Consider the following 13,410-nt stretch of genomic DNA (forward strand, 5'->3'; position numbering starts at 1 on the left):
TAAAACATAAGATATTTACAGCGTCCATGTCTTACAAGGAGCCTATGAAGCCCAAAACCCGTCGCGCGCTGAGGCCTGCACAAGCTCACTCTCAAGAGCCGCCGTTACTTTGCATGTATCTCCGGATATTGCGATTGTCCTTGCGAGGTTTGGCCATTCTGGTATATTTGTCAGTTCTAGACAAACGATACGTACATATCTCATGACTTACTTGATCACTTTTACATCTTTTCCAAAATCCGCTCTCGTTTCAACGACGTTGGGGGTAATGAGGATGAATTGTTTGCCGACAGACCTGCGAGCGGCCGAAACCTTGGTTCAGAGTAAGCAAACGCGTAAGGAAATACGTGCTGGGCGTACTCACCAGCATCTCAGCGGCCACCTTTCGATTGATCGAGTCCATGAAAACATCGAACTCATCAAGGCATCTCAATGGCGACCCCATGGCTTCCCAGATGGCCAGCAGTAAACAAATACTTGAAAAAGACTTCTCTCCACCGGAAAGCGTCTTTGTGTTGCGACCGGATACCTCCTCTCTTGTTTGATCTGGCTCAACCTCGATTGCGAGCTTCTTGTTGACATGGTCCAGTAATAGCCTTCCCCGGAAGGATCTCTCGCTCAGGAGATAGCTAAAGTTGGTGCGTGCAGAAGCCGAGATCATGCGTTGAAACATCCTCCACTTGTCCAATCGCCTCGTCAATGCATCCTTGCTTGCTTTGACATCCAGTTGGCATTCGCGTCGGGCTCTTCTTGCCGCGTTGTAGTGCTCAAAAGTCTGCGCGGCCTTTTCGTTGATCTGCTGCTCATTCATCCCGTGACGGGCCCTGAATTTCTCCAGCTGTTCCCTGATAGCAGAGAACTTTTGCTCTATGCTTTGGTAGGTTTCCCCTTCCGGAATGAACACTCGCTCCGGGCAGACGCCCATGGCGCTCTCAGTGTACTCCTCTACCTGTCGCCTTTGCCTGTCGCGCCTTGTCAGTGCCTCCTCCTTCCTCACTTTAGCCATCTCGAGATCATTATGAGCTGTATTCTTGACTTGAACAGTAATGCTCCTTACAGACTCTAGGCGTCCGATCTTGTCGTCAATCTTTTTGATTCGCTCATCGAAGGTCGCAACACTGTTCCGGGCATCGTCCAAAATCTTCCTTTTTGCAGTAGCAGCCAGGTTCAGTTCTTGCTTCTCAACAACAATCTCTCCGTACTGCTGGCCATATTGCTCCTTGTTTGCCCGAGCCTTCTGCAACTCTTCGCGCAAGCCCTGCAGCCTCAAGTCCGTCCCGTCGTACGCATCAAGAGCCTCTGTAGCCTCATTGACGTGAGCTTCGGCTTCACGTATAGTTCTCTTGAGCTGGGCCTCCCGGCTTTTATGGCGTGTGACTGCCTGGCTACACTCCACGGCTCTTTGTTGGAGGTCCCTCTTTGAGGCTTCGAGGTCTCTCAAATCCGACTGCAACTGCGTAAGAAGCTGCTTCTGGTAATTGATCTGGCCTTCCGTGTCGGTTTGCATACGTCTCCTCTCAGAGGCATCGATGGGTTCTTGTGTCAAGCTACCCTGGGGCCCAGGCTTGATAGTCACGCCATGGCCTCTCTTCACAGGGTGGAAGGAGATACTCAGCTTGGCATTTCGGGGTGCTTGGCCCTCGCTCATGACACGATGGGCCTCTTGAAGATTTTCAATGAGGACAATATTCTCGATTGAATTAGTCATAATCAATTGATTCCGGACTTGGTCATTGTCAAACTTGAGCACTCTCAAGATAGTATCGTATTGTTCATCGGGTTCCTTCAGCTGCTGGATTAGTCTATCAGGGTTACTGATGTAGATGGTTGGCTGCCTGTGGCCAATTTGCTTCATCAGAGTTATAAGACGAGTTCTGTCATTTGGGCTTGACACAAGGAATGCATCCAATGTTCCTCCGAACATACTTTCAAGTATTGAGGACCACTTGGGCTTCAGCAGCTGAACATGAAGCCCCAATGGCCCAATCGGTTTTGTAGCGAAACCATTGTCTCTTTCAATGAGGTTTAGAAGTTGCCGGGTCTTAGGATGGAAGCCGGCCATGGGGTCTCCTCGACTTGACTGGAGATTGATCATCCGGTTTTCGGCAAACTTGACTTCCTTTCTCTTGTCTTCGACTGGCCTTGTAGCTTCCTGAACCCGTCGCTCAGCCTCTGCAAAGGCTTCATCAAGTGGCTGGCTTTGGGCGCCGTGCTCCTCCCTGGCCCTCGTAGCTGCCTTGAAGGCCTCTCGCGCTTGATTCAGAGCTTGCGACTTTTCTGCTACGGCTCCACCATTGGCTTCCTCGAGCCGTTTTTCCTCTTCTCGGATCTTTCGCTCGCATTCTTTGACGTCATTGGCAGCATTCTGGAGTTGGCCATGGGCCTCACGTTCCTGTGTGTGCATTTGCTGCACTGATTTCTTGGCTTCGTCGAAGGCCTCCTTGGCGTCCTCCTTTTTCTCTTGCAGTTGAGCTTCGTCTTGACGAAGCCCTTCAGCATTTTCCCTGGCCGACGCGATGACTTGATCGTGCTTCTCCAGTTCCTCAGCTTTGGCTTGAATCTCCAATTCCAGTCGCCGGATATCCCCATTAGCCATGACGATGTTGTTCTCCCTTTCTTGCAGAATGACCTCTTGTTCCACTACCTGAGCCCAAGCAAGCTGTTTGACGTAGAGCCTTTGTTGGTGCCTCAATGTGTCGTTCTTGGTGGCGGTCTCCTTGAGCTTTCTGTACTTCTCCATGTCTGCCTTGATGGCCCGATAGTTGTCCTCATAACCGGCAAGCTTGGCCTCGGTTGCATCAATATGCTCGTGGATGAGCAGAAGATCGTCGCTCAGCTGTTGCAACTGCGTGCCCTGCAAGAAATAGGTGTACTTCTGCGCAGGGGTGGCAGAGTTTAAGAACTGCCTTGCGTTATCCTGCGACAGGACATTGAGGGGATTGTCAACCTGGAGGCAGTAGTATTCCACGACATCTTGCACATCATCCCTTTTCTGTGAGATGATCCGACCGGCAGCAGACTTTAGCTTAAAGCCACTCGTGCCATTGATTCTAAAGGTTCGCTCCACAATGATGGAATCGCCGAACAGATCAGGCTTGTAGGCGTCAGGCCCTTGGTTTTTGATGCTCACGGTGAGGCTTCCTTGAGACTCGCCTTCTTTGATAAAGGACTTCAGGCTCGCACCACGATTGGTGGAACTCGCCTTTCCACCCAAGCAGAGGGTAATAGCAGTGAGGATGGCGCTCTTGCCACTGCCATTTTCACCGACTATGAAATTGAGAAGTGGGCCGAGTTCAACAATCAGATGCTCATGGCACATGAAGTTCACAATAACGATCCGCTCAATGACAGCATTTAATGCTGCGTGGTTGTCGCCAATCAACTCGGGCCGGTTCTTGAGGCGCTGCGTCGCTCGCATATCATCGTCTTCTATATGTTGAAGGTGCTCGAAATTCATATCACGATCATGTTCGAATTGAGAGGCTGGTGGGAGTCCTAAAGCAGAGTTTGGTTCCTCCACCCCACTGTCATCATTGTCCGAAGACATTGCTTCCGAACGCTGATGGCGAGAACGGGTCGAACCGTGATTGCGCGCATCGTCAGACAGGCGGCTCTTTTTCCTATGCTACATGTGTCGACCATGGTTAGATGTGCATCAGTCAGACGGAAGTGGCCTGTTTGACTCACACTATCTCCACGAGAACTGGAAGCTGCTTCGTCGGCAGAGACGCCATCGTCATCGCCAACATCTTCAAAGGCTATATGCCTGGAGCGCTTTGCAGTGGCTGACGGCATCGTGCGGTGACTTGTATATCCTCGTGGGTAAGGCCGCCGGTCGGTGATTGGGGCCAGGGCCAGAACAACTTCGAAACGGTCAATGTTGACTCCGTCATGTGCATAAATCGTAACGCCAGGGGACGTATGTCTGAATCAGAACAGGGATTGCAGTAAGCCTTCGCTTGGGTTCCGGCCTGAGGCAAGTCGTGTGAGCCTCGACGGTCGGCCGTTATTGCTAGCTGGCTCGAGCTATGGAGATTGACACTTGCGATGTATTACGCGAACAAAATTAACTTCTGATTTTCTTGGACGGGAGACGCGACTGACACTGGTCGATCTCCAGCGCGACGCGACGCTGTTAATGGGATTCGTGGGCACGCTAGCGAGCTCTGTACCTGAAAGTACCTGCCTTGTCTGAGTCAATCATTCATTCTGTCTGCTGGAGGGAAGCCCCGCTATCAACCCCCAGTGCCCCTCCAGAAAACACTGGTAAACACAGAGCCCCGCTGCGCGTACCAGAAAGTGCTGTGCTGAGTCTTCATAGCTAAGCTTAGGGTTTAGATTAAATTTAGGTGGTTACCACTTTGCTCATACGCAATCACTCTTGGTAGCTCGGTAGCCTGGGATTCAATGTGACGATCCACCAATTCAACAAAAAGAAGAAGAAGAAGGCTCGCTTCGCAACAAGAGCACACGTTGAAGGATCAATCTGCATCTTAGACACACCCTTCATCTACTGCGACTTCCTGAGGTGAAAAATTTGGCCGACCGGACGGCAACTAGAAAGAACAAGTCGGCGTCTCGCGGTAACATCTTCTCATAATGGCCTATGAGCCAGCCGAAGAGTCGACTGCGGACAATGGTAACTTTTTCGGGGAAGGCTTCAATGGCTTTCCACGGCAACTTCCCGAAAACTGCGTCGAGTATATCATTCTGATCATTGACAACCAATTGGAAGCGCGCAAGGTTTTGTCCTCGTTAGAAGCCGTTCGAAAAGCTGCAGTGCGACTTACTGAGAAATTGACCAAGGACTACATATGGCAGCGGGATGGACTGCAACTTGATGTGCAGAGCGACAAGGGACTCGTTTACTTGCGTGGTACCAGCTACTATGGCGACTCTGTTGAAGACGAATGGCTGATTGTCTATCTGCTCCGAGAGCTCTCCAAGTCCTTTCCGAATCTGTGGATTCGCGTGTTCGACAGCGACGGAGAATTCTTGTTAGTCGAAGCTGCCAACGTGCTGCCCTCGTGGTTGAGCCCCGAGGTCGATAGTAATCGTGTGTGGATTCACCAGGAGAAGCTGTTCATCATCCCGCTAGACAAGAACCCTCATGGAAAACGACCGTTGACCCTGGAGGATGCTGTCCATCATCTCAAAACGGAACCACGGTCAAATCTTGTTCATTCCTCGTTCATCGAGGCGGAGGCTTTCTATCGCCTTGAGAAGTATCCTGGCCAGATCAACGACTCACTCCATCATTCGCTTGCCACCATTCCGCGGAAGCTGGCGTACATACTACACGAGAAGCCCACGGCCATTGCTCTTGCTGTCGAGGCATTCTATCTCAGAGACCCCATCTCCATGAAATCCTTACTATCCCCCATGCCAGAACTCAAATTTCCCCCTCAGGATTTGGTCACTGTCAGTGTCAAGTTTACCAAAGTTCTGTACGCTCAATTGAAATCTCAGCGGTTCACGCAACCCCCGGCATGGGTTCCTGTCATCGAGGCGGCCGAAAAGGGGATATCAGGTGCAGCCGAGTCTCAGCAGTCTCTTGATCGACTGGAGCTTGGCATGAAGATTACAAGCGGTTCTGAAATGCTAGCCACCAATGCTGAGACGAAAGATAGTCGTATAGCACGCGAGGTTGCTATTCTCCTAGACGATCTCGAAGAAGACGGAGATTCAATACTCCCAAGCGATGCCCTAATCCAGGCATGGCCAAACGTCTCACGAGACGATGACGATTCGTGGATGGACATCAACTATGCAGATTTTGAAGATCAACTTGACGGCAGGGGCGCCGCTGCAAGAGAGAAGAAATCCGGATTTGGCGACACAGCGGCGCAAGCTGATCTGCAGAAAATCGTATCACGTTTCGAGTCTTTCTTGAACGATGAGACCGCCGGCTACGAAGGCGCAGAATTGAACGACATGGATTTTGACGACGACGACTCCTCGGACGACGATGAGAATAGCGAAGATGAAGACAAGGATGTCAGTTTCGATGAAGAACAATTCTCTCGCATGATGAGAGAGATGATGGGTATGCCATCCGAGGCGCAAGCAAAGCCGAGCTATGATGTCAAGGCGAAGGCGCGACAGGGGGATTCGGACTGGCCCAAACAAAAGGTGCAAAGCGAAGACGATGACAAAGAAGACGAAGAAAAGGCGATTCGACAGCTTGCAGCACAGATGGAGTCGGAATTGAACGAGCATGGTGCCCTGAGGCTTGATTCCAAACCTGAAAAGACCAAGGCACTGAAGCAGAGAGGCGATCAAACAAGCGCAGAGGCGGAAGGGGGCATCACGCACGGGGAGACGGACGATGGCAGCAGCGATGAGGAGATCGACATTGATTACAATCTTGCAAAGAATCTGCTGGAAAGCTTCAAGGGCCAGGTCGGAATGGCAGGACCCGCCGGGAATATTTTGGGTATGATGGGGATGAAACTGCCACGAGATGAGGACGAGGATGAGGACGAGAAGAACAAAGATTAAAAAGAAAAAAAAAGTAGATGAAAGTCATCACAACACGCAATATCTCGCTTCCAGAAGGAGATGTGCCGATATAGTTAGACAGGATGGACCGTGTGTCATGAAAACCTGGACCACTTGAGTGTAAGTAAGTGAAAAGCAGACTCTGTTAATTTCGAAGGCTGGTCTTTTGGGTCATGCGTGGTATCAATACGGGCATACCCAATACATAGGCTATCCATGTTTATCTAGCTAACCTACCTAGTTGTATATAGCTTCCCAGTCATCTATCTAGGGAGGTAATGCGACTGACTTATATGTCTTTGAAGAATTGCGAGAAACAGTACTCAAGTGACAAGTATGTGCTGAATATAATTGCTGAAATACATGCCTAAGCGTCAAGCAGCTTTATTGGCCCAATGTCTACTTTATATAAGTAGGTAGTACATTAGGTACTTTAGGTAATTTTAGCCGCTGCCCTGCCCAGCCCAGCCCAGCCCAGCCCCACTAGACACAACGACGTCACTGAATTGCAAATGGGATCAGGCTCTCAGTCAGTGCACGCCCACTTACACATCCATTGCTTCCAGTGTCGTGCCGACCACTCTATACGCATTTCGCTCGCATCGCCAACGTGCGGTTCTCCCATGATCAAGATTACGACGATTACAACCCGTACAACTAGGCTGAGCTGCCCTCACTCGCTCTCCTGGATCAGACATTCGCAGAATCAGGATCCAGCAGCAGGCAAGACGTTGGGGCAGGACTTCATCGCCTCCGAGACCCACCGAACGTCAGTCGCTGGCTAGGCATGTGTGAGACGCATCGACTAGAGACGTAGCCTGGTTTACACAAAGACTGACAAGTCGCAAGTCTCGGTGACTACGATACGACATATACGTGCCATTTCCAACGTTATTGCTTGGCCATTTCCCACACTTTGGATTTGTTGCGCCGGGATTGCGCCGTCTGGTTACTGCCTACTGCCTACTGCCTACTGCCGCGCTGTTCGCCATAGACAGCCTTCGCGATCCTCGGAACTCTTGGCTGGCCCGATCCATGCCAGCCTCGCACAACAAGAGTCGAGCGCAAGGATGTGGTCAAACAGAGCTGTGAGCAATTTACAAAAGACGTATGACGAAAGCTATCTGAAGTGCTCAACCGCCGTCTACTACGAAGGCCAAGTAGGTATTTCCGTCCTCGGGGGAACATATTTGACTAGGCAGGATGGCTGATCAGCAACGACTACCAGAGCGATGAAACAGAGGCTATGCGTTACTGGAGGTCGGCATTGGATTTGATCACGCAAAACACCTCGGGCAAATCGAGTTACTCGCCCAGAACTGAGACCGAGAGGACCCTAACAGAGAGCCTCAAGACTCTAGAAATACAATGCAAAGAAAGAATTGATCTGCTAGAGGCATTGAGGATCTCGAGGGAAGCCGACTCCGCTCCACGCAGTGCATCGCCGCGTGATGCCAGCAGTCACACTGCCCCAGATACTTTAGAAAAAGGCTGGATAGGCGGCGGTACCATCCCTGCAGTGGCATACCAAGATCTCTCTCGTCCTACTTTACCACCGCGCCCCTCGATGATGTCGCGGACATCGTCTGAGCTCGCCGTAGTTGGGCGGAACTTGGGCAATGTCAATCTTGGCACGGCCGCTTCCTCTTCTAAAACACAGCCACCATTGCCACCCTATGCTGCAGCCACGGGCTCAACGAAGAAAGGCTCTAGATCTCCAAGTCCCGATAAGCGGACCATGAGGACAACTCTGCGGTCGAGTAAAGGGAGTAAGCCGATCAAGAAGGACCGACGTTCTTCTTCGAAAACCGCAGAACCACCTGGCGCAAGTAAAGCAGCAACATTGGCTTGGTCCAGCATTGTTGCAAGAGATAACGTAAGCAGACCGTCACTGCCAGATACGTCTACTACCCCCTCGAAAACATCATACTCGTCTCCAAATCACTGGGATAGCCACAGCCGCAGGCTCGTCACCTCTCCGGATACCAACAGTATGCAATCATCCCATTTGGAAGCATCCTCAACGAAGCACATTGATGACTATACTGATCCTGGTCCCTCGCCTCTTGCTGTCGGTGCGGCATCTAGCGCACTCAGCTACTTGTCGGCGCATGATAGAGTGGAGTCCAGTCCTGGAAATTCACGACATGACCGGTCGGCCAAGTCAAAGAACAGCTCATCCGCCGCCCAAGATGTGCTTCGCAACCCTGCATCGTCCCCGGCGGAACTGCCTAGCTCTGGTCGAAGCTCGAGTGATTTGCCAGGAAGGAGGAAACCAATCGGTCACGGGACGCCACCCAATAGTGCTGCGAAACGTACCACTCGTGCAGCCCGTGAAGTGCGAGAAGCCAGCCCCCTCAACTCTTCAGGATCATCGGATGAAGCACCCTCAAGCCAACCCTTGCGTCGTACCAGGAGGAAAAAGCACGAGGAAAACCACATTCCTGCAGAGTTAGCTCACTCGGGCGATTCGGGCGACGACAAAGAGGAAAAGAAATCGAAAAGTGCATGGGAAAAGAAGAAGCGAGCGATTCTTAAGAAATTACCTCCCGGTGTCGACAGTGCTGCTGCCAAAGCCATATTCAACGAGATCGTGGTACAGGGTGATGAAGTGCATTGGAGCGACGTGGCCGGACTGGACGTTGCCAAGAATGCTCTACGCGAAGCTGTCGTGTATCCATTTCTGCGACCTGATCTCTTCATGGGCCTCCGCGAGCCAGCCAGGGGCATGCTTCTGTTTGGACCACCAGGGACGGGCAAGACAATGCTCGCCAGGGCTGTGGCAACCGAGTCCAAATCAACCTTCTTTTCTATTTCCGCTAGTAGCTTGACAAGCAAATATCTGGGTGAGTCGGAAAAGCTAGTCCGGGCTCTCTTTTCTCTCGCAAAAGCCATGGCGCCGAGTATCATCTTTGTCGATGAGATCGATTCGTTGCTCTCGCAACGATCAGGTTCAGGGGAGCACGAAGCAACTCGAAGGATCAAGACAGAGTTCCTCATACAGTGGAGCGACCTGCAGAGGGCTGCAGCAGGCCGGGAAAGTCCTGGAGGGAGTAGGGACGTGCCTGGCGATGCTAATCGAGTCTTGGTCCTTGCGGCAACGAACTTGCCCTGGGCCATTGACGAGGCAGCAAGACGCAGATTCGTGCGGCGACAATACATACCCCTACCGGAGCCCGAGACGAGAGCAACCCAATTAAGGACGCTGCTCGGTCAGCAAAATCATAGTCTGACTGCAGACGACATGGCTGAATTGGTCGCCTTGACTGATGGCTTCTCCGGCTCTGATATCACTGCACTCGCCAAGGACGCTGCCATGGGCCCGCTCCGGTCGTTGGGCGAAGCATTGCTACACATGACCATGGATCAAATACGGCCAATAGAGCTCATTGATTTCAAGGCCAGTCTTGGTACAATTCGCCCGAGCGTGAGCAAGGAAGGTTTGAAAGAGTACGAGGACTGGGCTAAGCAGTTTGGTGAGCGTGGTGGTTAAAATTTATTGTTCAGATCAAGATCAAATACCTATTGTTACTGCACTTGTCTTTATGACTTAGCTATACGACGACCGCTAGAGTCGGCAACTTTGATTTTGGTTCTACAATAGTACAGCGCTCCTGAGTGATAAGCCGTTCTGCGACCTGTGAGCATGACTGTGTTGTTTGCGGCATGAAAACGTGGCCGTCTAGCTGATTGCATCCATTGTATTTTGAGCTTTCCCTCGCCATTGTACAATATAGTACAGAGTGATTTATATATACATGACCACACAAATACTCAGTGAGCAGCCCGTGCCCCTCTCCAATCATCGGACTGCGGACCTGGTGTTCTTCAAACCACCATGACCATGTCCCACTTGATTTGCCCAGTAGATATTTTTTTTTCCCCGTTTAATCCACATCCCCAAGAGTGCCCAGAGCCTGTTCCATCCTCTTCTCCTTGGCTTGCACTCTGGTCTGCTCCCATGCCTCCCGGCGTGCTCTGCGCTCCAGCTTGGCGGCTCTCTGGGCCTCTGTCTGCTTCTGGATCTCGGCATCCCTCTCGGCGCGCCTGGCCAGCTTGGCTTCGCGCTTCTCGGCATATTGCTCGAAGAGCTCCTGCTCGCTCAGTACAGGCGGGCGCTCGTCAATAGGCGGGCCATGGGGTGCAATAATGTGTCGCACAATATGTCGTACGTGCTGGGAGGCGCGCCAGCCAGACGAGATGTTAATCACGTCGCCCTGACGCACCGAGTTGTTCGGGTCGTGGACCAGGTGATAGGATGGTACTTGAAAACTCTAAACCAGACGACGCAACATGATCAAACGTTAGCTTTTGCTTGTCACCCAATATATTGTATTTCCTCCCCATCTCTGTCCAATCCTCACTATACACGTCCTAATCGTCGCCGTAGCCTCCGGGCCGGCAATTGAGATGTCACAGCCTAGGCCTTGGGGAACAAGTAAAACGGAGCATCTCACCTTTTGGATCTTCTTTTCCCACCTCTGACCCCATAACCGCACCTTGACCGTCTTGTCCATGGTGCCCGCGGTCACCACGACGGCAGTCTTGGATCCCATCAGCTGTCGACCCGTGTTTTTAGTGTGGGCAAGCGCCTTTGCCGATAAGTTGGCGGCGGCGGTTCTGGCCGGTGTGGCCATTGTGTATGTGGGTTTGCTTCGTCGCGCGATCTCTGTGGTGGTTTTTTCCCCCCCGTCTATATTTCAGCGGTGAGCAATGTCGCTGGGGGTTGCGTCGAATGCAGAAATATTCAGATGTGATTATGACGTGTGTCGCCACGAAGCTTTCGATTGGGTTGGGGTGGTTTTGCAAAGGCGCCGCCGCGGGTCGCACGCTGAGTTTTGATGCCAAAGGCTCCTCGAACCATTTGAAGCTCGAAATATTTCGGACATGGATGCAGGCGCCGGATTAACCCCTGTTGCCGCGCTAGTGGTCGTAGTGCTAGATGCGATTCCATTGCTGCCGCCTCTAGCGACTGCGTGGGCGAGACGCTCTTATGCAGAAAGTATTGAAACCCGGATTATTTCGGTGTTTCATTTCTGCTTATTTCAATTCTATATCTACTGTGTAATTACTGCATCTATTATTTTGCACATTATGGGAATTATTCCAAACTTTTTTTTTTTTTTTTTCTGTTTAGCAATTCCAGGTCATAGCTCTGAGTCTCATACGGATTGTCCAAGATTTTAGCGCAACTGTGGCTACCTTTGTACCAATCCAATAACATGATTTTTACTCTTCTTGTACTCAACATGGTATTTTCGTTCCTAGATGTACTGAGAGATTCCCGGCTGTATTATTTCTAATTTCTCGATCAATTCGTTCCATAGCCTCCTTTGCACCTCGGAGCCTTCCTCACTATTCACAAATGTTGAAAATCTATTGGCTGATTAGCAGGGAATAGCAGGGAACCAAAGTGCAGTCAGTATACAGGGACTTATTATAATAGAACGCTACTTACTCTCCAGCTCGGCAGTCATCCAGGTATTGGCCATTTGTCTGTGGTGAACCTTCTGCTGCGTGAACAAGCGTCCGGCTTCCTTCTTCGGGGGTGCGACCTATTACACGCATAAAGATACGGCGAGGGATACCCAGAATGCCGCGTTGGACCTCTCGATTCAGATCTGTGACCACGACTCCGGGGTTTACTTGAAATTGAAATCAGCAATCATCATAGGATTTCAGGAAACGTTTTCGGTGAATCCCCTTGTCTCACTGAGGCAGAGCTGTCTTTGGCGCTTGACCACTTACATATGGAAGTGACGATGCTCCCTGGCTTGGGGGATGCTGAGACCTTCTGTGAGAACTCACGAAAGATGAGTGTCTCCATGAGTTTTGAAACATTATATCTATGGCCGGAGGGTTAGTGAACGATTCAGGTCACATGATGGATCCAAATGTCAAGGTCGTACCTGTCCCAGAGCCTTGCCTTTTCTTTCTTTGCAGTCTCTTCCAAGATGCGATCCGCCTTCCTCTCTGGAAACAAGGTGATCCAGTGGACAAAACTCCCCGTGAATGTCAGGACAACATCCTTGAGGAAGCGGGTCGACGTCTCTCTCAGTTTTGGCAGCAACAGCAGGGCCAGCAAAAAGGTGCTGACCACGTTGACCGTAATGGTGGTTTCATTGTCCTCAGCCATGCTCCATTTCTGCGTCAAAACCCCGGCGTTCTCGACCACAACATCAAGGCGCTCGAGCGTGGTGTTGACCCTGTCGGCAAAGGCCTTGACCGATGCATACTGTGCGAGATCTAACTCCCAAACTTCGACAACCCCTTTGCGACCGCTCGAGGCTTCAATTGAGGCTTTGGCGACATTGCCCTTTTCGATGCTGCGGACCGCGAGGATGACCTTGGCAGCCTCTAGGCGCACGAGGTGACGTGCTGCTTCAAGTCCCAAGCCTGTATTGGAACCCGTCACGATGATTGTCTGGCCGGCAAAAGATTTTCTAGGGACTGGGAGCGTGAGGAAAAAGTGCGATTGAAAGAAGGCCAAGAAGGTGCTGAGAAGCCCCATCTTGCAGATGTGGTACTATTCCGATGTAATTGTATCGTGTTTTGTTTCTTTTTGGCAGAATATTCAATGGTTGTGCCTAATATGTTGTGGAGCCAGTAATGGAAAATTGAACGCTTCACATATCAACTACCATATATCAAGACAAGATAGATTGGAAAAACCCTCTCAGGACTGCCTCGGTTTCGGAATGTTTTAGAACGCCGTGGTTGCCGTGTTTGGGTAAAGGGGCAGGCAAATAACTTGATTGGTTCAGTTTAGGGCAGCTAACGTCTTGAGGCTAGTTGACCCTTAGATACTGTATACTACTACCTACAACTGCCTGCACATGTGCAAATTAGCAGGAACAAACGGTTACACACTCAGCTTTACACGCCAAACACGATGATTTTTTTTTTCGG

The 13,410-nt window shown here is 51.0% G+C and overlaps 5 protein-coding genes across 5 annotated transcripts; 2 read left to right on the plus strand and 3 right to left on the minus strand.

The window, feature by feature from the left end:
* Positions 1-91: 91 nt before the first annotated feature.
* Positions 92-3,795, minus strand: PFICI_03510 (uncharacterized protein; the record flags this gene model as incomplete). Its single annotated transcript, XM_007832091.1, has 4 exons — positions 92-158; positions 212-312; positions 365-3,625; positions 3,688-3,795. The coding sequence occupies 4 exons, from the start codon at positions 3,793-3,795 to the stop codon at positions 92-94; spliced, it is 3,537 nt and encodes a 1,178-aa protein (XP_007830282.1).
* An 804-nt stretch (positions 3,796-4,599) lies between these two features.
* Positions 4,600-6,501, plus strand: PFICI_03511 (uncharacterized protein; the record flags this gene model as incomplete). Its single annotated transcript, XM_007832092.1, has 1 exon — positions 4,600-6,501. The coding sequence occupies one exon, from the start codon at positions 4,600-4,602 to the stop codon at positions 6,499-6,501; it is 1,902 nt and encodes a 633-aa protein (XP_007830283.1).
* Positions 6,502-7,571: 1,070 nt separating this feature from the next.
* On the plus strand, positions 7,572-9,994 carry PFICI_03512 (uncharacterized protein; the record flags this gene model as incomplete). The annotated part of the gene is made up of 2 exons (XM_007832093.1): positions 7,572-7,661; positions 7,730-9,994. The coding sequence occupies 2 exons, from the start codon at positions 7,572-7,574 to the stop codon at positions 9,992-9,994; spliced, it is 2,355 nt and encodes a 784-aa protein (XP_007830284.1).
* Positions 9,995-10,388: 394 nt separating this feature from the next.
* PFICI_03513 (uncharacterized protein) lies at positions 10,389-11,138 on the minus strand (the record flags this gene model as incomplete). Its single annotated transcript, XM_007832094.1, has 2 exons — positions 10,389-10,775; positions 10,959-11,138. 2 exons carry the CDS (start codon positions 11,136-11,138, stop codon positions 10,389-10,391), a joined length of 567 nt encoding a protein of 188 aa, XP_007830285.1.
* An 817-nt stretch (positions 11,139-11,955) lies between these two features.
* PFICI_03514 (uncharacterized protein) lies at positions 11,956-13,012 on the minus strand (the record flags this gene model as incomplete). Its single annotated transcript, XM_007832095.1, has 3 exons — positions 11,956-12,146; positions 12,250-12,347; positions 12,411-13,012. The coding sequence occupies 3 exons, from the start codon at positions 13,010-13,012 to the stop codon at positions 11,956-11,958; spliced, it is 891 nt and encodes a 296-aa protein (XP_007830286.1).
* Between the last annotated feature and the right edge of the window lie 398 nt (positions 13,013-13,410).

The sequence above is a fragment of the Pestalotiopsis fici genome (genome assembly GCF_000516985.1).
Source record: "Pestalotiopsis fici W106-1 unplaced genomic scaffold PFICI_Scf_2, whole genome shotgun sequence".
NCBI lineage: Eukaryota > Fungi > Ascomycota > Sordariomycetes > Amphisphaeriales > Sporocadaceae > Pestalotiopsis > Pestalotiopsis fici.